This window comes from Rhea americana, unplaced genomic scaffold (genome assembly GCF_003343005.1).
Source record: "Rhea americana isolate MKP2758 unplaced genomic scaffold, rheAme1 scaffold_377, whole genome shotgun sequence".
Taxonomy (NCBI): domain Eukaryota; kingdom Metazoa; phylum Chordata; class Aves; order Rheiformes; family Rheidae; genus Rhea; species Rhea americana.
The window spans coordinates 170,201-191,952 of NW_028186509.1; the positions used below are offsets into that span (position 1 = coordinate 170,201).

The window sequence follows — 21,752 nt, forward strand, 5'->3', positions numbered from 1 at the left end:
TCACAGAATCACAGAATGGTTGAGGTTGGAAGGGACCTCTGGAGATCATCTAGTCCAACTCCACCCTGCTCAAACAGGGTCACCTAGAGCAYGTTAGACAGGATTGTGTCCAGGTGGGTTTTGAATATCTCCAGAGAAGGAGACTCCACAACCTCTCTGGGCAACCTGGTCCAGTGCTCTGGCACTCTCACTGTAAAGAAGTTCTTCCTCATATTCAGGTGGAACTTCCTGTTCCATGGCCATTTGTGCCCATTGCCTCTTGTCTTGTCACATGACACTACTGAAAAGAGTTTTGGCCCCGTCCCCTCCACACCCTCCCTTCAGATACTTATACACATTGATAAGATCCCCCCTSAGTCTTCTTTTCCCTAGGCTGAAGAGGCCCAGCTCTTGCAGCCGTTCCTCATAGGGCAGGTGCTCCAGCCCTCTGAACATCTTTGTAGCCCTATGGTGGACTCTCTCCGGTAGCTCCATGTGTCGCTTGTCCTGCGAAGCCCAGAACTGGACAAAGTGGTCGAGATGAGGCCTCAGCAGGGCTGAGTARAGGGGCAGGATCAYCTCCCTCGACCTGCTGGCAACACTCTTCCCAGTGCACCTCAGGAGACCATTGGCCTTCTTGGCCACAAGGGCACATTGCTGTCTCATCATCAACTTGTCATCCACCAGGACAAYCAGGAAATATAGTGAATGTTATAACCAAATGGTGGAAATATTTAATACGTAATGCCCTTTCGCATTTGGTAAAGGAAAGAAGTATCCGCACTCACTTAGCCACGGCCTCCTCTCAAGCACCTGCTGCTACAARGTCCTGATGCTGCTTTGAACAGTACTGCCTACAGGTGAAGTGTTAGTGACAGAGTATGAAAAATGCTTTGGATGTGGTTTCAATAAACTCAGGGCCTGCCACTCAAACTGARCTGATTCACCTTCGTGTATGTGTATTAAAGGAAAAGTGGAAATCGATTCTGTAACAGAGCTTTCTCTAGAGCTTTGTTTACACTCTTATCTGGTCTGCTCTCTCTTCCTCTCATTTAATTCACACACATACATACATTTTTATATACACACACACACACACATATATGCATACACACACACACACACACACACACACACAATCATGTATATGAGTATTTAGATTCTCATTTTTTACAGACCTTATAGAACTAGAAAAAGTAATTTCCTCTCTGTACCCTGTGATAGCTTAGTGGTGAGTATCACCTTGCCCAAGAAATCTTTTTCCTTGGGAGATGAAGACTAGTAGGAATCAGATCATTAGAAACCAGAGATGGTAGTCAGTATTCATTCATCATTTACTGTATACTGGTTAAAATAAAGGTCTCTTCCCTGATCCCTTCCTATCTGTCACTGACTGAAACAGAAGATCCTTTCTATTTTAGTTTAGTGAGCTGCTGCCAAATCACATACTGGTTTCACTATCAGAAACAGTTATTTCAAGGGCCCTATCAACACATTGAAGCATGCGGTATGCTATTGGATTGTACAGTTCTTATTTTAAATGAAGGACACTTCTATTTTGACCTTTGTTTTAGAAGAAATAAAATCTTTGAAACTTCTATTTTAAAAAAATTATTTTAATTTCAAGACTTAAAATAGAAAAACCCTAGAAACAGCCTTGAGGATATATTTTCACAGGTGTTTTTGCTGTTTTTTTATTACAATACAAGACTATTTCCTTTTTACTTGCAAATGCATACGGTCTTAAATTGTAATATAGAAAATACAAGTAATACKTATGCTTTGTGTAGCCTAAAATGATTGTGACAAATCAGTCATTTAGTGCAGCAAAGATTRATTTAAAACCGTCCAAATATGTATTGCAGCCATGTCCTAAACCACAGATGTCCACTTATTTACATCTGGGTTCGTGACGGGAAGCATCTTCCGCTGTTCTCTCTGTGGGAAGAGAAAGAGAATTGCCACTCATGTGCACATTTAAATTGCATGATACTAAATTCAACTGCAAATGCAGTGCATGCCRTCCTGCTGTATCCCTCCAATACTTCTACTGGCTGTTCAGCAGTCCAGATCTAATCTGAGCTTGCTAAGATTTACAGTGCTGGGTAGCTCTTCAGCAACGCAAGGGAATTACCTTGAACCCAGCTGCCTCCTTAGCCTGAATCCACTGACTGACTTTCAAGAGGGACCAACATTGTGTGTCACATTATGAAGAAGGGAAATGTTTTATAGTTAGGGCAATGAGCTGAAAACAGAAGCACAGGTTCACACTTTGATGCTTTTCCGGTTTATCCCTAAAAAGGACCCAGATCAAAACTTTTTGAGGCTAATAGCACTGAAGTCAGCTTTGGCTTAGGTCTTTACATACGCTGTGCCTTGGCAACTGCAAGGCAGRATTAACAATAAATCTTTCTCATTTGGGTGTATGGTGTATCAAGATAGCATGGTGACTGAGGCAGGTAAATGATCTTTTCAGATTAGCTAATTGAGCTAATTCTTGCCTTTCAGCTCATGGAAACTCATGAAACTTGGTAACTGATTTATACTTTAAATACATTACACGTGAAGAATGCCCATGAAGGGAAGACGGACATGTTAGCTGCTGTTGGAATAAATCCACCAGGTAAAACCCTAAACAAAAATACAGAGCTTGCAGCAGAATTACATGTTAACAAAGTTGAAGTTCATTCATTTTCTTAGTTAATTATTACTTGACAACAATAAAAGTTGATGAAAGCAATATTATGTATAACTGTTTGAAGAAAGGGAAAGGGGAGGCATTTCTGATCAATTTATACAGGGGATTTTCTAAAGTATTTACTGTAACTGTCTAAGCACCTTGCCAGCATGCAAATAATTAGCCACACCAATTTTATTTTGTTTGCCTTATCTTCCTTATCTGATGTGAAACTAGCTGAGCCATAAAAACTCTGGCTAGTATTGTCCATATCTCTCAAACAAAAGCAGTTCCTATGTGATGCTTATTTTTCTTCCTTTTGGATAATATCTCCCTTTGGTGAGGGGATGGCTCCTGACTTCCAGCATCCCCCAGAGCCTCAGCGGGTGACTCACCTGCCGCAGTGGTGCCTCCCTGTCACAGCAGCACCGTGCACTGCCGGCTGCTGTATGYGCTGCTGCGGTCCAATATTGGCACGTAAGTTTTTGCTATGATGCAGTAGCTGATGCCAGGTCTCAAATCTTCTATTGTAATAACCCTRTCTGCTCCTTCATACACCAGGGTGCTGTGTTTCTTCAAACAGATGGAGGAAAAACAGCCGGTCAAGATCATTGCCCTCGCAAGCGCATCTATGGCTACAGTTTAGTAAGGCCTGAGGATACAGAGCAGCTCGCGGAGTTGCATGAAGTCAACATRATAATGTTGTCTTTTGTAAAAAATACCCCAAATAATCCTCCTCCTGTCCCTTCTGTTTAATTAGGCCTACAAGGATAACATACTCTCTTGCTGGGAAAGAATAAAGAAGGGAGAAATTACAACTCCATTCAATCAAATTCAATTCCTGAAAAATAAGCCTAGTTCTTTTCAAATATTTGCACAGTCATTGATGCCCTCACCATCCTGGAAGAYTATTTCAACTGTAAAGCAGAAGGATATGCCCCCCACGGTCCTGGGTCCAGATTTTCAAGGGTGAAGGGTTTGTATTTGAATATTCACTTACTTCATCTAGCAAATTGTTAATTATGAAGACTTGATACAGCAGATCATAATAATTTGTCATTGGTATGTTGCTGCCTCTCTTCCTTTTATAAGGAGAACGTGGAGCCTGGAGCTTTAGTGTTATGGATTTGTTTCTGTGAACCACGTTTACTGATGGAGGTCCTATCATAGCTAAAGAAATAAGCAAAGTTATGAACATGATTATAATTGTTGAAAAACATTTCACAGACCACAATTTAAATCAATTTAGCCATTTAGCCATGTTACCAACTGGTCCTGGTGCTGTATTTAAAGTTGAAGTGCCACTTCTTAAATTCTTACTTTGCAGCAGTTATTGCTCGGGACATTTGGGGAATGACGTTTCCTATGTTTGCATTTTTAACTTGGAACCAACCTTTCTGAACTCTGTCAGAGCTCCATGGTGCTGACTGCAGGTTACTCAAGTAAAATGCTTTGTATTCTTTGCCTTTTTTTTTTTTTTTTTTTTTTTTTTTTTTTTTGTGCTTGGACTGTATAAAACAGGCACTTGAACTGTTTTGGTTATGTGAAGGGCAACAGCTTCAATTGTTGCTTTCAAGGGTTTTGCAACCTGCTTGGTTAAGAGTAGCAGAGGGTTGAAACTAGTGCCTGYGTAGGTGTGTGCAGCCCCCAAAGATGCCGGAAGATACCTCATGCCCCTTGCAGCTCTCCAGGAGGAGCATGCTGCCCAGGGCGGGATGGTCTGTTGCTATTGCAAGATACCACTTCTTGTCAAAGCTTAAGGKTTTGTCTGTACGGAGCACTTGAGTTTGTCTGCAGTTCAGGGCTTTGAAATGAGTGGAACTGACTCATACAATGCTTATTATATATTGGCTAGTGAGGGAGAACTAGTTAATACACAGGAAGCTTTGTGGTAGGCACACCTGTACTATTCAGTATTTTGACAGTCCTCCAATTTATCCTGCACTATTAAAATGACTGTGCTTGCTGAAGCTTTGCACATGGCCGTTCTGTTATACTAAGGTCAGGAAAATACATAAACGTTAGAAGATTGTTGGTTACGCAGCTCTCTGCTTTCTTCTCCTTTTTWCCACCCAAGAAGAGCTTCCACCCAAGCTTCCTTCTTTACTACCTTGTGGCCAATCCTTCCAGTAGCTCTGAAAAGTGCTGAAAATATCCTGTGTATTTCCATGCATTGAGGAGGAGGCTGAGTTAAGGGCGTCAGGCATTTCTGATCTCCTAATTACAGATAAGCAACTGCTTTACTCTAGTTGGTTGGTACTCAAAATGGGAAAAATTATTTTATCATAACACTTCACCTGAGAACTATTGATTCATGACTTCTTTACCTAAAGTTTTATTCCTGAAAAAAAGATTGTTTGTGACTGCAAATCATGAGCAAAAATKATATACTCCATGCTACAGAAAAGCTAGTTATTTCCTCAAACAGCCCGTATGTTTGTACTTACTTTCTCGCCATGGTGTGAATCTGCAGCTGAGATTCCAGTCRGAATAGACTCCAGCTGAAGCAGCTTTTACTCTGCCATAATAAGGCTCTTGGATGTTCGAAGTCTCTTTCGTTAGGTCACAAAAATGATTTTGAATCCCCCAGCAGTCTCCTTTGTTCTGCCACGTGCTCTGCCCATACCTGGGGAGAAAGAGGAGGAAAGGTATAAGCTTTAGACACCTCCAGCTGAGTCTGTACAGATTTTTAATGGTTGATCTTAATTCAGCTGTAGCATCCACAGTTCTGCCGTGGAAAGTAACTCTCCTTCAATTTGTTGATATGGAGGACTGATTTCAGGGCTCTTTGGGAGCCGCTTTTGCCACTCAGGAGAGGTGGATGAGCTTTGGCTTACCAGACGTATTCAACACCAGACAGAGTGACCATTTCAGTCAGTCAGTTCCTCCGAGGCAAACGTGGTTGCAGGTGTTTATAGCCAGAGGAGCTGATGCAAGTRTGCAAAGACGGGAGTTTTGAGAGGTTTTTATTGATCTCTGAGAGTTGACCCCTAGCAGGTCTTGGGTTTGTCACTAGGGCCCCCTGAGTCACTTGGTGCTGTAGGGAATGGGCCCCACTGACATGCTTTAAATCTCGTGTGGTGGCAGCAGCTGATTGAGTTAGCCCTGCTTCAAGCAGGGCTTTAGTCCAGCCGACCTCCAGAGGTCCCCTCCAAGCTAGATTTTCCTGTTCTACTGTGCCCTGAAGGYGCACTGCACAGTGCTAGAGATGTTTGTTATCAGCCTTCTTCAGGCTCTCAGGCTGCATCTTACAGGCTATTAATAAGTGAATGATTGAGCGCTGTATACAAGGGTATTCCCTYGGCAAGGAGACCCAAGGAGGAGCCTTTGTCAGCTGAGAAATCCCTTTGACTTACAAAGCAGAGGCAGACCAGGGCTACGTGGGAGGCTGGAGTTCCCCTGGGTACTTACACTTTATACTGCACAAAGTAGACAGTGTCTCGTGTCTCGCTGGCTCTCCCGGGCAGCCAGCGCAAAGTGTTGTTGAAGTTTAATGAATGAAACGTGACTTTCTGCGGTTTAATCAACTCTTGCAGGTCTTGACTTTCCAAAACCAGCATCGCTGTAAACAATAAGGAATAAGAGTGCAGTGTGTTCATCACAGACTCTTCCACATTCAAATAGCTGGGTATTGCTACAGCTCATTTGGTTTCAGATTAGCAGACTGCAGGGAAATCTCTTGTTTTGAAACTTTCTAAGTTGCAGTGACCAGAGCTGGCAGTTAACAAACACAYTGAGTAGTATGAAAAGGACATTTTTATGTTTTTTTTTAATTATTTTTTCCTCAGTGATGCTGTGAAAGATGGCTTACAGATGTCTCCAGAAACAAGCACTTCAGATCAATTCACAGAGCCTGCAGGTAGCAGCTACATCAGAAGTTTAAGTGCCCTTTCTTCCACATAGTTTAGCTTTAACTTGCAGGGTTTATAGCTATATTTCATGGGAGAGTTCTCATGCCTTCAAGATCCTTGTCATGAGGACAGTTACCATAGTTGTGTTTATTGACTCTTGTCTAATACAAAATAACCTGAGGTCCACTGCTTTTCCCACCAATACTGCTTGAAAAAGCTGCTGGACAGTTTTCAAGCTAATCTGTTTTCCAACTGAGGTGGTTACAGAGGAGAGAATCCATTAACATCCTCTCTGAAATAAGGAGGTCCTGAAAGTATTAGGATTTAGTGACCTAGAGGACTCTATATAGCTGCAGCTTTATCCCTGGCAGTATCACAGAATCAGGTAAGCCTTGTGCTAGCTGAGCTAAAAGACTGGTACTACAGCTACAAACAAATTTAATGGGCAACACGTTTTTTTTAATGTCTGTTCAGAAACTTGAAAGACAACAAAATGGACCAACTTAGAAAGGAAAGGGCTTTTGAAACCCATCAAAATATACTGAGATTTCTTGACTCACTTGTCCAGATTCATTAACAGACCAAGCACCCCCTTCCCCACATCAGAGAAAAATTAAAAGCCTTTACTTACTAGTTGTCTCCTCCTGAAGCAGGTGCATCAATAAGCAGAGGGAGGAGAGCGTGATCCACCTCATCTTCGGAAAGTAGCTCCATGACTGAAGAGCATCTCTCTTCCTCTTGGGCATATCTTATGAGGAAGTAATTGTTTAAACATGCCAGAGTTCCCCTTCTTTTTAGAGATTTCCAAAATCCCCTGTTGGCTTTAGTTTATTTTAACTTAGCCAAAAAAACATTTGAGTTGCTCTAAAGTAAACATAAGCGATTGTTTGTACTTGGCAACTGTGGTCACTCTCAGGTTTGGAATTAATTATGAAGCAAACCAACATGAAAAAGATCCTTTTCTAGGGACTAATTCCAAAGGATCTGTGCCTGGCAATATAGCATGGCCCCATAAATTTGTGAAGTCTATCTCCTTTGGGGTTTGCTTGCTATGCTAAGTGCTTTTTTCTTTGAGCTTACTGGTCACTCAGAGCTGAAGAATATAAAGAATCTCGCTGTAATAATGTAAAACACCTACCTCTGGGATGCCATCTGCTTTGGAGGCCTGGCTTTGGGTGCAACACAGAGAGTGGCATTTTTAGGGGTGTTCAGGGCAGGGTGTCACCCGGGACGGGGAATGGAGGTGAGATTCCTGGGCATGCTGAGGGAGCACATCCGCCCTCGTGCCCCAAGAGATGCGGGAGCCGTGGTGCCGGGGGCCGCAGTGGGGCGCTGACCCGGGGAGGCGAGCCCAGCCCACGGGACCAAAGTGCTGCTCCGCGTTGGACTTTCTGACTGCCAGGAGTCATATGCTCTGGCCACCGGGGGTGTGCCGAGGGCTGTAAAAACAAACCTGGTAATCTGCTGTTACTGTCCTTGGTGTGGGGCGGTGCAGCTGAGCTGCTCGCACCTGCCCGTGCTGGACCCYCGGGCTAGCGGGTGCCCCAGCTCAGCAGCCAAAGCCATCTACACCAGGCGAGAGTCAAGCTGTGGCTGCAAACACTGCTCTTGCATGTGGCCGCCTGCCTGAAGGCGTGCAGATGCCACTCACGCCTCTGCTAGGTAAAAAACTCAGCCAAGCCTGGTGGTGGTGGTGAGCACTTCACCRGCAGCGGCGGCTGGGAGCTGCCGTCCTCCTGGGCTTCCCTGACTCCCATCCCTTGCCGCGAGCGCCTGCATGCGGCTCGGCACTCGCACACCACTGTATCGATCAAAATTCAGGCCACGCTCTCCTTTCGAAAGCTCGTCTCCACAAACATCCCAAATTCTGTGTGATGCAGCGTGGGGCTATTTAATGGAGCCCACCAATGTGAAAGCTACCTGTTTGTAGGAACAGAAACAGGAATTTGCCCAACAATCATCTTTGCCTTGGGAAAAGGTGGAAGTAAAACACTCATCAGAGCAAAAAAAGTGCAAGTTCCAGCTGAAATTGATGTATTTTTTTTAATTAAAATCACTCAGTATACTAGGCAAATGGGACAAAATCTAATCAAGGAGCGGGGCTTATATATGCCTCAGTCGGATTTATTCRGCACAGGGTTTCGGTTTAGCTAATCTAGTATACTTCATTATTCAAGGACAGAATTTGCACTAGACACATTAAAACTACAGACGTGTAACTTTGACAATTAGCTAGTTAAGCCAGTACAGGGGATTACAGAACTGAGAAGAAATGCACAGAAGAAGAAAAACATTAATCAAGGTACAAGGTAGAAAGACATCTCTACCATTAGTGTCTGGGAATTTTTTATGTATTCATTTCCCAAACGCATTTTTCAAAACCCAATGACCTTTAAGCAGTTCCCCACACCAAATATAATTAGTATTTCATCATGTTATATGAGCTCAAGTGCAGGAATAAGGAACTTTTACAAACCAATCACCAGACTGAAATGTCACCRAAGTTAGTCATACTTGCCATAGGCTGTGTATTTACTTACTGCAATTGCAGCCACACACCTTGCTGTGTTCTGCACGCCAGGGAAGTGCTGGGCTCCGGGCTGTGGAGCTTTGCCAGCATTGCTCTTGACAGCAGCTCCTACCATCCCCGCAAAAGGRTCTGAAAAGTCGAACTTAGGGGAGAGGAGGGCCACAGAGCTGAAGGTCAGACTGCCTGCAGCCTTCAGCAGCATTTCTTTCCCAACCTAAATAGAGTGCTGGGCTTCGTGGTGAAATTGGGAAAGAAATGCCAATCCGTTTGAAAAGTCTGGGTTTCCTGGGCACCACACTCTGATCACGCTTTATCTGGAAAACARTGTGGCAGTCTAGAATAGTTTGAAACTCTTTGCATAACTTTGAAATTACTGAAATACCTGCTAGTCCCACATTTTCTTACTCTCTCATGTTTCCTGAGTGCATTGCRCTTGGAGTGATAAAAATAGCTATATTCAAACAAGTACCAGCTGTATGCACACATGCACATATATATGTATACATAAACATACATGTYATACGTCTTGAATTTAATAAACCATATGTATGGCAAATTTTGTGAAAAATTCAAGATGAGCCTAATGTATAGGCTAGTATGTTCTGAAGTACTGTGTATTTTAAATGAGAACTTTTAAAAAACAATAAAAAAAGATCCAAATCAAAAATGTGAAATAATAACCAAAACAGCAGAACAAATGATTCCACAGATCCAACAGAAAGAGTGGTCGCTTCTCACGTCCTGCAGGAGCACATGCAGAGCATTGGACATGAGCAAATTTTCCCTTTCCTGAAATAAAAACATATCTAAATGCTGAGTAAATAGAGTTCATTCTCTTGAGATTTGGCTATTGCTACACAGAAGTAAAGTCACATACGTTCATGCTGGAAGCTGCCTGACTCATTCAATTCAATAGCACCCTCTGTTCTTTTTGTCCTGGAGAAAATTGTTTCCCATCCATAAGAGCAGGAAGGTGAACCCCGAGACTGCTACCAGCGCACCACCTGTGGCTCTCCAGGATGTGGTTCTCTGATATTTGGTGTGGGCCTGAGTGTGGGAAGACGAGGGAAGAGAGGAARCTCCCGAAATGTGCTTCATAGAGCCTACTTCTAGTAACTGGCAGAGGCCAGATGAATCTTTCCCCACGCTTGGTGTTTTATACTGGGATGAATGGACAATAAAAAAATGAGCAGTTCTGATTATTCTGGCCCCAAAGAATATTCCCGGTTATAGCAGCAGTTTTCAGTCTTTTATCCTTCTAAGCAACCAGCAGAGATTCCTAAAAAATTTGCATTGGACAAGGGCTCTGGAGGGCACCTAGTCCAACCTCATGCTCCAAGCAGGGCTAACTGCAGTCTTAGCCAACTCTTAACCACTTTAACTGCAAAGAGACTTTTTTTTTCCACTTACATCTAATTGGGATTCCCCTGCTGTAGCTTGACTCTTGCTTTCTGAGATAAGGCTGTCTCAGGCTTTCCTCTGCTTCCTCCACCCCCTCGTCTTACGTAGCTGACCACTGCAAGTAGCTCCCCTGCCACCACCCAGGGCACCTCCTCTCCCGGCTGAACAAATCCAGCTCCCTCAGCCTCTTCCAGCACAGCAGGTGTGCCAGCCCTTTGCCATCTTAGTGGTGACTATGACAATAAATCACTACTTAAAAAAATATCAAGCAATGGGAACTGTTGCTTTTTTTTTTTTTGCCGTTCGGTGAAGAGACATTGCGCTGCAGAGAGTTATTGCAGAGAAGTTGCTAAGGAAGCGAGACTTACTTTCACTGTTCGGTGTTGCTGTTCGCAACTTCCTGCCCACAGGTGTGTACAGCTCCGTGTTAAAAGGCTCGGATCAACATTTTACAAATTATCATTAGAAATTCCAAATGCTGTAACTGCACCTTGGTAGTGAGAAGCTTGAATGAAACCAAAGAAAGTGTTGCTGAAGATTTACTGGGTAGCAAGTAATTATTTCATATACAATAGTTATTTAACCAAGTGYGAAACACAGATTGCCCCATGACACTGGTAAACAACCCTAGCGCTCATTAGGAACTGTAGGTAAGACCAAATACAAAAATTGCTCAAAGCGTTTTATTTAAATGATGAGTTTCTTTAAAACTGTTACTCTGTTCTCATTTGCAAATCTCCATGATTTTTCCACTGCTAAGAATTGATAAAGTTAATTTAATCCTACTCAGCAAAGACTTGTTTTCYGTTATGTTTTGGATCCCCTACTGAATCACCTGCTGTTTAAAACCCACCAGTTGAAAGGCATGTAGAATTAATATCCCAGTGCTTTCTGTTTTGGCTTAACTGATTTCAATAGCATAGGAAAGATACTGGCTGCCCATTTGGCCAGTAAAAAAAACCCACAGATAAGCCCAGCATGAATGCTGCTCGTGTTTCCTTGGTCGGCCACTACGGTAAAGAAAGGCAGGCTCAACGCCTGGCRGGACGGGCGCTCGTTCTGCTTGGTACACTGGCGCTAGCAGCAGCTGAGGYAACGCCTGAAATATTGCCAGCGTGGGGAGGATGTGACCCACGGACTCGTTATCTGTAGGCTGTTTGTGGGACGATACGTTACCGATCACCGTAGCCATGTCCAGACCACAGACCACGCTGGTCTGACTCACCACACACCACACGAAACGAGACTGATGGGAGGGCTGGAGACACCTTGTGCAAGAGGAGACAGAACAAACTCGGACRGCTGCTTCCATGCCCTGGGCTAAAGAAGGTTGGCTACTTCGGCTATACAACCTGGGAAGATCAGGATTTCCTGGCCAAGCCAGCTGTGGAGGGAAGACGCTAAGCGAACAGCTATACGGCTGAGCCGCGTCCCTGGCAGAAGGACCTGATGCTTCCGTTACACCCACCCTCCTGGGCAGAGGCTGCGTTACGGGTTGGCTCAGGCGGTGGCCAGCCCGTCCTGCCCCCAAACAGCAGGAAGGCTGAGGAAGAGCCCGCGTCGCTGGCTGCACGCTCTCGTCACCACTCTGGTGGAAATCCAGCTTTCAGAGAGAACCTGCTCTAAGAGAGCCGCCGCGGTCTGTTGGCTCCCTCGTAAACTGATCTAATTAGTAACTTCTCGCAACGAGGGAGCGGCTTAATTTTGAAGTCTGAGTGCATCAACTTCAACTTCCAGTCAGTAGGTCTTGATACATCCTCACAGGAAGTCTCTTCCCCCCCGCCACCCTGCTTTGTTGCGTACACATAAAAATCCAGCGAGCATTCAGTCATGTTTGTAAGCATCACACCTTCCAGCCTTTACCTTTCAAATTCTCACTAGTATTTCCAYGTCCTCTGAGCAATGCAAACTCGAGAATTAAACTCTTATTGCTAACATTAATTTTACCACAGCTGTCATCCAATTGCTATTGATTTAAATGTATTTTAATTTTACTATTTTTTTTTTAAATCATGTCATACAGATACTAGGTTGACGCAATCTTCTAGCATTGCTTGGGAACCAGCCAGCTAGCTTTTCAGGATATCATCTTCCGTTCTCAGCATAACTTTCTCACAGTTCTCAGAGATCGCATTTGACTGTGCTGAGACCATTTAACCAGAAAAATGAAGGTTACCCTGTAATACTTACTTATTTGCCAAAATTTTTTATTCTATTTTCTTCTCACGGGAAATAAAATTTGGCAGATTCTAAATAAAGTTGCTAGTTTTGCTGCACAGCGTGGAAGTGGTTGATATAGTGAAAGTCATTCTCAGTAATTAATCACTCAAGTTGTTCCAAGTTGGATTCAAATAGGCTTTAGGGGGGAGAAGGTAGTATACTAGCCTGATAAAAAGCCAGGTTTCGCCGGTCTTCCCAAGACAGTGAACAGAGGGAAAAAAAACCCTAACTTAGACCTTGGGCAAGGACAAGCAGGGGGGATACAGACTGCCTACAGAGGTGAATGCACATGGCAGCGAGGGAGCTTGCTCTGCAGAGCTACGGCCTGCGGCTCAGGTCATCCCCTGGAGCTGCCCCGCTCCCCAGCGAGCAGTCCTAGCGGTGCTCTCCGCCTCTCTCCCTCTCTCCAGGTGCTGGCACCTCCTTGCAGCCACTCAGGCAAGCTTTTGCAACCCATCCTTACTTGGGAAAGTACCTCACATTTACTTTTGTTTGCTCCAGGTCACAAATACGGCTGCTGCCTCAACTCTATCAAACCTGGCAGCAGAAAGGAAATAACCGCATTATGTACAGCCCCCAACTTTTGGGATGGGACTTTGCATTCCCCTCCACCCTTCCCACAACTAAATGAGTTGCTATATTTGTGGAAAGATATTTTTGAATGGATAGGGTTTTTCTAAGTAACTTTACTGAATCTCCTCAAGAGATGTCAGCGCGGGAAAAGGCTCGTTTACAATTTACATTGCTGCTTACTGTTCTATTCCATACATATTACAAATATTTGACAATCGCAGAATTATTTTTGCAGAAGATAGGCTGAGCTAGCTACCAGAACCATGTGGGTTGTTAGCTGATGGTTTGCTGTGTCTAATATAAGTACGCATTTATAAAACTGTGGCCAGAGAGTAGGGAAAAAAACCTTCTTTACCACAAAAATAAATGAAAAAAAATATTTTTTCAGCCTAATCAGCTGGTCAGTTCATTGTCCAATTGCACAAATGGGTCAGAAAGCACGAGTGAGAGCTGTATACAAGCAGAATTAAAAAATAATAATCCTTAGGAGAGAGAACAACTGTGACTGTAAACAAGTAATTCCTAATGGATTAATAAAAAATAGCTAACCTATCACTAAAATTTCTGAAATGTATAACAAATTTAAATATGGTAATTAATGTATTTTATAAATTCAGTAATTTTTCAATGGAATTTAAGGACAGTCTCCAGACTCAGTCATCATGAGCTGAACTCAAGTTATTCCCTGCTGCAYCAGTGGGGAGAAGGCAATTTCTCAGCAAGAAGTTGCAAAGCCAATGACCTCGCCAGAATCGGTGCGTGAGCCCACATCTCCCCTGCATGATCACCTGCTGAAGTACAGCAAAGGTTTAACCTCGCACCTGTAAGGGAGAGACGCCTCTTTCAAAGCAAAGGGATGCAATCACGTCCTCAAGCTCAACGGGAGTTTTTAACCACCAACTCTGATGAGTGGTATTTCACCCACAAGATCTCTCAACAAGAAGTGAGTGTGCTTTACTTTAAAACTCATTCTTCTACATGCTAATATATCTGGCAAATAGAGCACAGCAACTGGCTATATGTAATTTCACATGGATATATCACAAAGCATTTTTATTCGTTTTTAGTAAAGCTCAAGCATACGTAGTACATGTAACCAAGGGAACAAACTGAGCAAGCTTCAAAATGTAATTTATTTTTCAGTATAGAAGCTAACAGTAGCAAAAAGGAGAGCACATATTTGTCTTTGCAATTTTTTTTAATTCAATATAAAAACATTTAAAATTTACAGTATTTACAAGCAGTTTAGTTATAAACTTGAGACAAGARCCAAAGTACGCTCAGCAGGTCCATTCTGGATAGAATGCTGAGCTTACCATGGCCAAGATGATTTTGGTTAGATGTTGGAAAAATATTTTTGAAGGGTAATGCACTGCTAGAATGGATTGCCTGGTGGTGGTGTGGAGTCATTAGACATGTTGGAGGAATGATGTGGGTRTCTGCAGAAAAATGAACTAGATCTCTGGAGCTTCTGTCTAGCCCAGTGATTGCATTAGTTTAGAGAAATGAAAAATGTATTAATAGATACAGGTTTCATACTTAAAAGATAGTTTTAAAAAATCATACTGAAGATATCTATGCAGGTCACTATAAAAAAAAATCTGTATTTTGGCTTAAATATAGAGTACTTACAAAATAAGATGAAAGGAGGCTTTTTTGAGACACATTGAAACTATTAATGTGAATAAACTGTTTACGTGGCATTACTTCAAAGCAACCAGTTACTTCTAGCTTTATTCGAGGAAAAACAGCTCTTTGCATGCACGTCTCTTTTCTTGGCACCTTAACCAGTGAGGGACTACAAACATACGTACATGTCTGTTCGAAGCAACTAGGTCCACTATAAGACATCTTGTTTTCACAGATGTCAGYAGATCTGCTGTGTGCATTTTTTAAAACTCTATTTATATGAATAAGCATAAAAACAGCACCAAAAACAGCATTTGGTGCTTCTTGCCAGCAGTTACCACAATACTATTAATTGCAGAATTGATTAGAAAAATTGCAATGTCCAAACAAAAAGGACAACTAAAGAAATTCTTAGAAAAGTTGTTAGCTGTAGTTGTTAAGTCATTCCCATGTTTTCCGTCTCAGGAAGTCACCACACCACAAGTTGCTAGATACTGGACTGTATGCTGGCAGAAGTACCACTGTGTACTTATTTTGTTTCTAGGGTCTCTGTAAGTACCACTACCGAGAATTGCTAGAGATGAGACTGTGGGAAATGGAGCTTATTTAACCCAGGGGATGTATTTTTGTTTCATTGTGACCTCACATTTTCAGTTAGTCACAGCTAACAAATAATCTGCTACTTTATGCTTCCAGCAAACGTCTCCAATTTGCAATCATAAAATGTGAAAGCTATCTGAGCAACTGAAATATCTAGATGTACTCCTTKGTTGGCTCAAACTGCCCCATCCCACTGACTTCTAAGGTTAAATATGCAGCACTTAGATGACACACCTGTACTGAAAGTGATGCTTCAGTGGCTTTTGTAACTAGTGTAGACATGTTCAGGTACTTAAAGTTATTATTGTGATAGTTTCAAGAAGAGGTTAGTAACATATGTATATGTTGCTTACTACAAAATACCTAAGCTCCTACACTTGAGTTTCAGGTCACAGAGTAACAGTGCSTTTCCATTACACAGAACTACCCACCATGCCAAATTCTTGTATTTATTTGTGTTACGTCTGATCAATCTTAACTATACCTACCTTAGCACCTGGCTGGTCCCTTCCACTTACAGGGCTCCGTATGCCTCAAAAGATTCAGGACAGAGCAATGTATAATGCAGTACTGCAAGGGGAGCGGGAAGCAAAACAATCTGAGGTCACTTCGTTTCAAAACCTGTCTGCCTTCACACAGGCAAAAGGTATCACTTTTATTTTTTCCTCCAGAAAGGCACAAAAAAAACCCCAAAAAACAAAAAAACAAACAAAAAAAACAGAAGAAAACTATCTAGAAGAGAAATCACTTTGTGAGCACACCTATTCATAGGGTGAGTGTTAATAAATCATTTGCACAGAGAACAGTGCCAGATATTAGAGTTTCAAAATGCATTGCTAACACTGTAAATCTAACATTTCTAAGAACTTGCATAATTCTGACAGAAGAGTTTTGAGGTAGACAAACCAAATGAAATGACTACTATGGCTAATCCCTGACATTTGTCAGGGACAACATTTTTGGGGTGCAACTGACAAGAAGAAAATAAGCTGCCGATCATGAGAAGATGAAATACTCTTAGCAGTAGCAAAGAAAATGGTTACTCAGCAAATTAATGTCCAATTAAATACTTTTCCAATAAAACAAATGATACCCCCCCAGCTTTCAGTACCCTAAATTTCCCTGCTAAGCAAAGCCTAACTTTAGCACTTATCTGACTTTTATAAGTTCCCAAGGTATTTATTGCAGTTCATCTTTATCAACAAATCTACAAAACTCGAAAGAAAGGACAACAGCTTCAAACTCTGTACAAAACACAGCTACTCATCTCCTTAGTAGCACAGATGGCTATCAAAATCTGCTAGCAGAACTATTATCTTCCTGTGAGTAGAGAATGGAAAGACAGTTATTCTCTTGAATCCTTCAGGAATTGTGCATCTATCACTGTGGTTAATGGCTGACATCTGTAGGAAAGGAAACAGTTCAGTGGTTCCTCTAGAAACTAACTTTATCATATAAATATTCATACCAGTGAGGAACATAAGCACAGAAGTACTACAATACTTGTTTTCTTTCAAAACCATTTGCTGTAATATGCAAGATTTATGAGTTTTTGAACATTTGATAAACCTATAAAAAAAACTTTTAAAACAAAGACTTTTGTTTAAAAAAAAGTGTGCAGACACACCATCTTGCTTCTGTAAAAAAATATCATTTTCCCCTGAAGTAAGCTTCATTAAAACCTATTATAAATATTTCAAAATAACAGAAAAAGCACACTTGCCATAACATCTTGTCTAAAGGGAAAATAGCAGGATTATAGGTGTTAGACTCGCAACACTTTAAAATAGAATTATAGTTCTTATATTTCATTCCTTGACTTTCAAAATTATAATTTTACGCTTTAACATTCAATGTGCTGTCAGATGACTAACTTAGGAACTAAAAACCACCACACTGCTTCTTTATTGTTTTGAGATGTATTTGAGAGGGAGAAAGTTTGGTGTAGTTTCTGATTTATGTCASAAGAACTAAAAAATGCTAGTTATTTCCAACCTGCTAGAAAACAGCTTAGCTGTGACTGGCAGGACTCCTGTTAATTTCTACCAAAAAAAAAAAAAAAAATCACACTGTCCTAAGAATAAGAATAGAAATGCTCTGGAGGAAAACAAGCTTTTGAATTTTGAAAACATTTTCTTAAGAATTTGTGTAACCAGATGTGAAATAAACTTCTTTCAATGAGGATCAATCAGCCTGCTAACAGAGGAATTCAAGAATGTGACTTGGTTACACAACATATTTAGGCAACCCAAGGCAGCTATACATAGTCTATTAAAAAAAAACTTTTTAGAGTCACAGGAAAAAAGTCTAATGTTTACTAACGGAAATGTAGAAAGTAATAATCTCGCAGTGCATCCTTCTAATTGCACGATAGGACAAATAGCTGATTCTTGGCAATGGAATCATATTTCTCAGTTCCTGTTTGGTGCATGAAAGAGCTATAGGTATACTCTTAGAAGAAAGAGTAGGAATTCTTTTAATACAAAAATATTCTTTAACCACTTAAGAGAAAACAGAGAAGCAACAGAACATCTTCAATAAAGGCAAAAACTCTCAAATATTTGTTGCACACCCCTATCATAAACAACTGAAAGACTTCTTAAGTATTCAGTTCATAGAATTAATTTCAAAAAGGATGAGAGACAGAATTAAACAATGATACAGCAACTGCTTTATATTCCTTCATGAAATACCTGTTCTCCATAGAGTACTACTAAAAAATTAAGTTGTTACTTCCTGCTTCAAATAGTATTCTATGCCACATACACTAACACTTATGGAAGTGACAGGTTATTATGAAACTTTTCCCTACTTTTAATGTTATTCTTAGGTACTATTCTCAGTTGCATTTCAGAATACCATTTTAGTAAGATATATACTGGCTATTCTGTTTGGATCAGGATATTTTAACTCTTTAGATGTTGATAATATGATCAATACTCTCTATAAACTTCAGTAATGCTGTTCTTCATGAGTTCTGGTTAAACGTTGCAGTTACCCTGGTTAGTCAGTGGGCCTGTATGCAATCACAGGTCGTTCTTCACCAACATCAATCAACATATCTAATGGCACATGAGGTTTGTCATAGCCTGAAAACTTGAGACAGCTGCTTGGACTGACTGTTCTTTGTACTTCTCTGGTAGAAACCTCAGGATCTGAAGAGTTACTGTGTATCTCTGTTTGATTTGACATTTCTCTGGCAGAAATGAAGTAACTCTCTCTTGCTTTATGATTTCGTTCATCTTCAGAGGATACTTCCTCTGTACTTTCCTGCATAGAAGCCTCTCCTGTGTTGCTTGCTGCCTCTGGCAGAAGAACAGAAGATGCTTCTTCACTGGAATTCTCAGGATTAACAATTTCTCCTTTTTGCTCTACCTTCATTGGGTTCACTTCATCATTCACTAGCAATGCTGGCTCATCYGGCACGAGGCTTACCACAGAGTTGTATTTTATCTCTGATTTTGGTTCTACAAAGTTGTCTGTGTTTAGGTTTCTTATCACACTGACCTGAAATGAAAAAAACAAAAACAAAAAAAGTTTTACTTTTGTGTAAGTTATCAACTTATCAGCTTTAGCTTCTGACAAAGTTCAGAGGTAAAATATGTGTGTGTGTGTGTGTGTGTTTGTAATATAAATTTAATTTTATTCCAATCATTTCCAACAGAAATTAGCAACATGAGACTCTGGCAAGTTCATTAGCTATGAAGCTATAGCTATGACTCCAGCTGTTTGATTAATGCTTTCAAGCAAGTTCACGAAAGTGATTTCAATGTGCAAGTACACTGCAAGGACCAGTTCCACTCACAGGTACAATCCTCTCCTCCTACATTTTAACTCATTTGGAGATCACACTAACAAGGAGAGGAGCAGAGGGGGGGAACAAAAAAAAAGCAGCAGTACTTTCTCTTGAACCAGTTTCAGCAACCTTTCAAGCCCATCCATCCACATGGGCATAATATGTAATTATTATAGTTTTTTTAGCACTGTCTCAACTAGGAGAGAAGAGAGCTTCCAAAACAGATCTTTAAAATTATATGAGAACCTTTAAACAGTCCTGCTAGTCACATCTCTGCTGAAGTCTCCCTGGTCATCCCTCCAATATCACTAAGCACTCTATCAGTCCTGCAACAAACTTTGCTTCCCTTTGGAAACTCCGCTGGCAGAAGCACACATCAARTCCTTCAATGGCCAGGCTTCAGCATGTTTTAAGTGGACATGCTTTCAGRCTGTTTAGTTTCTTCAGATTTAGCTTGATTTGGTGGTTTTTGGATTTTTTTGTTTTGAAGGTATTTTCAAGAATACACATGAAAAACAAAAGAGGGTAGGTTTTCAGCTGTGTAAAACTGTCCACCAAAGCAAGCACAAAATTTAGGCAAAAACTGTTACTCTGTTCAAGAGTTTTTTCAAATTTTGTAATTCACTACACACGTATTATGAAGCATGAGCTACTATGGATGAGCTAAATTCTTACTGAGATGTACATAATCACTGTTTTTTGAGATACTTTGTTAGATATTTTGACTAAAAATATTGGTTGAATCAAGTCTGAAAGGAAGGATGTAGGTATGCAAGAAAGAAGGTGGGGAAAAAAATAGTGTGGTTTAAGTAAAGTTCCAAATAGGCAAAAAGAATCTCCCATTTTGTACTTTTATAAGAACTGAGACAACCATCAAAAATCAGACCATTAAATTTAACTGTGCTTAACAAGGATCTTCCTTGATCAAAAGGCTTTGAGGCTGTGTCTCTACACTTACACCTTTACAGTGCACTGGCTTTAGCGGAACTGATGTCATTCCTTCAACTCTCACTTCACTCCTGTACCATCCCCTTCAATTGCCCTGGTATCTGTTTATGATACTGTGGTCTACGCTGGATCAACGAGACTATTCCAGTTAAAAAAAGAAAAAGAAAAAAATACACCAAAACAAACATTCCATGGAAATGAATTACTCATAATCTGAGTTTTACAACAGTTGTGTTAGCAGAACGAGGGTGAGATGATCTCTTTTAAAGTCAAGGAGTATGACTGGAAACTAGTTAAAACGGCATTAAAGTGGCTTCTGACACTGAGAATAYGCCGCACTACAATGTAACAGCCCTTCAGAAAATGAATACCCAGAGAGAATGATGGCTGTTATATGGGAGTAGTCAGTATACTACATAAAGAATATATAGAGTAATTTTGCATGAGCAAAATTTGGGAACTAACCATACTTAAGAAGCTGATGTTTAAAAGATAGTTGCAGAAAGTAGAATGCAATCAAGAAGGTGCAGATACTTAAAAACTTATGAAGAGTTATTAGGATTGATGTTGTACCGCTTGAAAATCTATTTATACAGATATATAGAAAAATACTGGATATTTATGTCAGATTTACATTGATCTTGAAGAAATCAGAATCTGCAGCTTTTTGGAGTACGAAAAAAAAAATCTTACTCCAATAGTCACACAGCAAGTGATACGAGAAAATAATTACTTAAGTTAGAATAYTTAAAGAACATGAATTAAAAATGAATGCTATACGAAATATASCTAAAAGGTGCATTTACAACAGTACGAACCTTCCTCTCCCCCGCCACATGCACCTGCTATACTACAGTAAAAACAAAAGAAATCAAACCAAATCAAGGGATTTCTTCCTGTCCTTTAGGTGCATGTATAAATCTTTAAAGTCATATTCCTAAAATTTCACAATGCTTGCTGGCAATGCTTAGTAAGATAAAATCCTGAGGATAAAATACATACACTCTGTACAAATACATCCAAGACTTTTGTTCTCAAAAATAAAATCATTTTTTTGCCTAAAGCAACATGGAGTGGACACTCTTACTTCCATCAATGAAACATGGAAGCCACTGGAAGAAAAAAAGCCTCATAGGTTTCCTGGTACTAAAGGCAAAGAGTCACTGAGTCACGATTTATACAAAATAATTTAGCAATTCACACAGTCATTTCTAGTTTCAAAGAGAAGAATCAACAGATCCCATTGCATTAATCTGAATGCCATTCAAAGCATCTCCAGTAAAAGGTGCAATTAAGACATAGGTTACTATTTGAAGAGAAATATTTACTATAGTTAATACTTTTGTGTACATAATACAATATTGATAAACTGAGAGCCAACAAGAGAGCTTAAGCTGCATCTCAGCACTATTTTCTGGCATGATTCATGTGCTCAGATATTTTAATATCTCCAAAAAGAACACTTCAGGTTATAGGTCTTTCACCACATTAATAGACTAGATTGTTGCACAGGCAGAAGCCTGGCTCCAGGATACATATAAATGACAT

General features: G+C 40.7%; 2 protein-coding genes across 2 annotated transcripts in view; both read right to left on the reverse strand.

The window, feature by feature from the left end:
• Positions 1-3,073: 3,073 nt before the first annotated feature.
• Positions 3,074-7,234, reverse strand: IL22RA2 (interleukin 22 receptor subunit alpha 2). The gene is made up of 5 exons (XM_085313106.1): positions 7,139-7,234; positions 6,068-6,218; positions 5,104-5,282; positions 3,657-3,826; positions 3,074-3,229 (listed from the first exon to the last, which is right to left on the reverse strand). The coding sequence occupies exons 1-5, from the start codon at positions 7,200-7,202 to the stop codon at positions 3,074-3,076; spliced, it is 720 nt and encodes a 239-aa protein (XP_085169232.1). The 5' UTR covers positions 7,203-7,234.
• A 7,022-nt stretch (positions 7,235-14,256) lies between these two features.
• Positions 14,257-21,752, reverse strand: part of IFNGR1 (interferon gamma receptor 1) — a 21,094-nt gene continuing 13,598 nt past the window's right edge. The window contains exon 7 of the mRNA XM_085313110.1: positions 14,257-18,967. Within this exon, the coding sequence (XP_085169236.1) occupies positions 18,464-18,967 (504 nt within the window). The 3' untranslated portion in view covers positions 14,257-18,463. The remainder of the gene's footprint in view (positions 18,968-21,752) is intronic.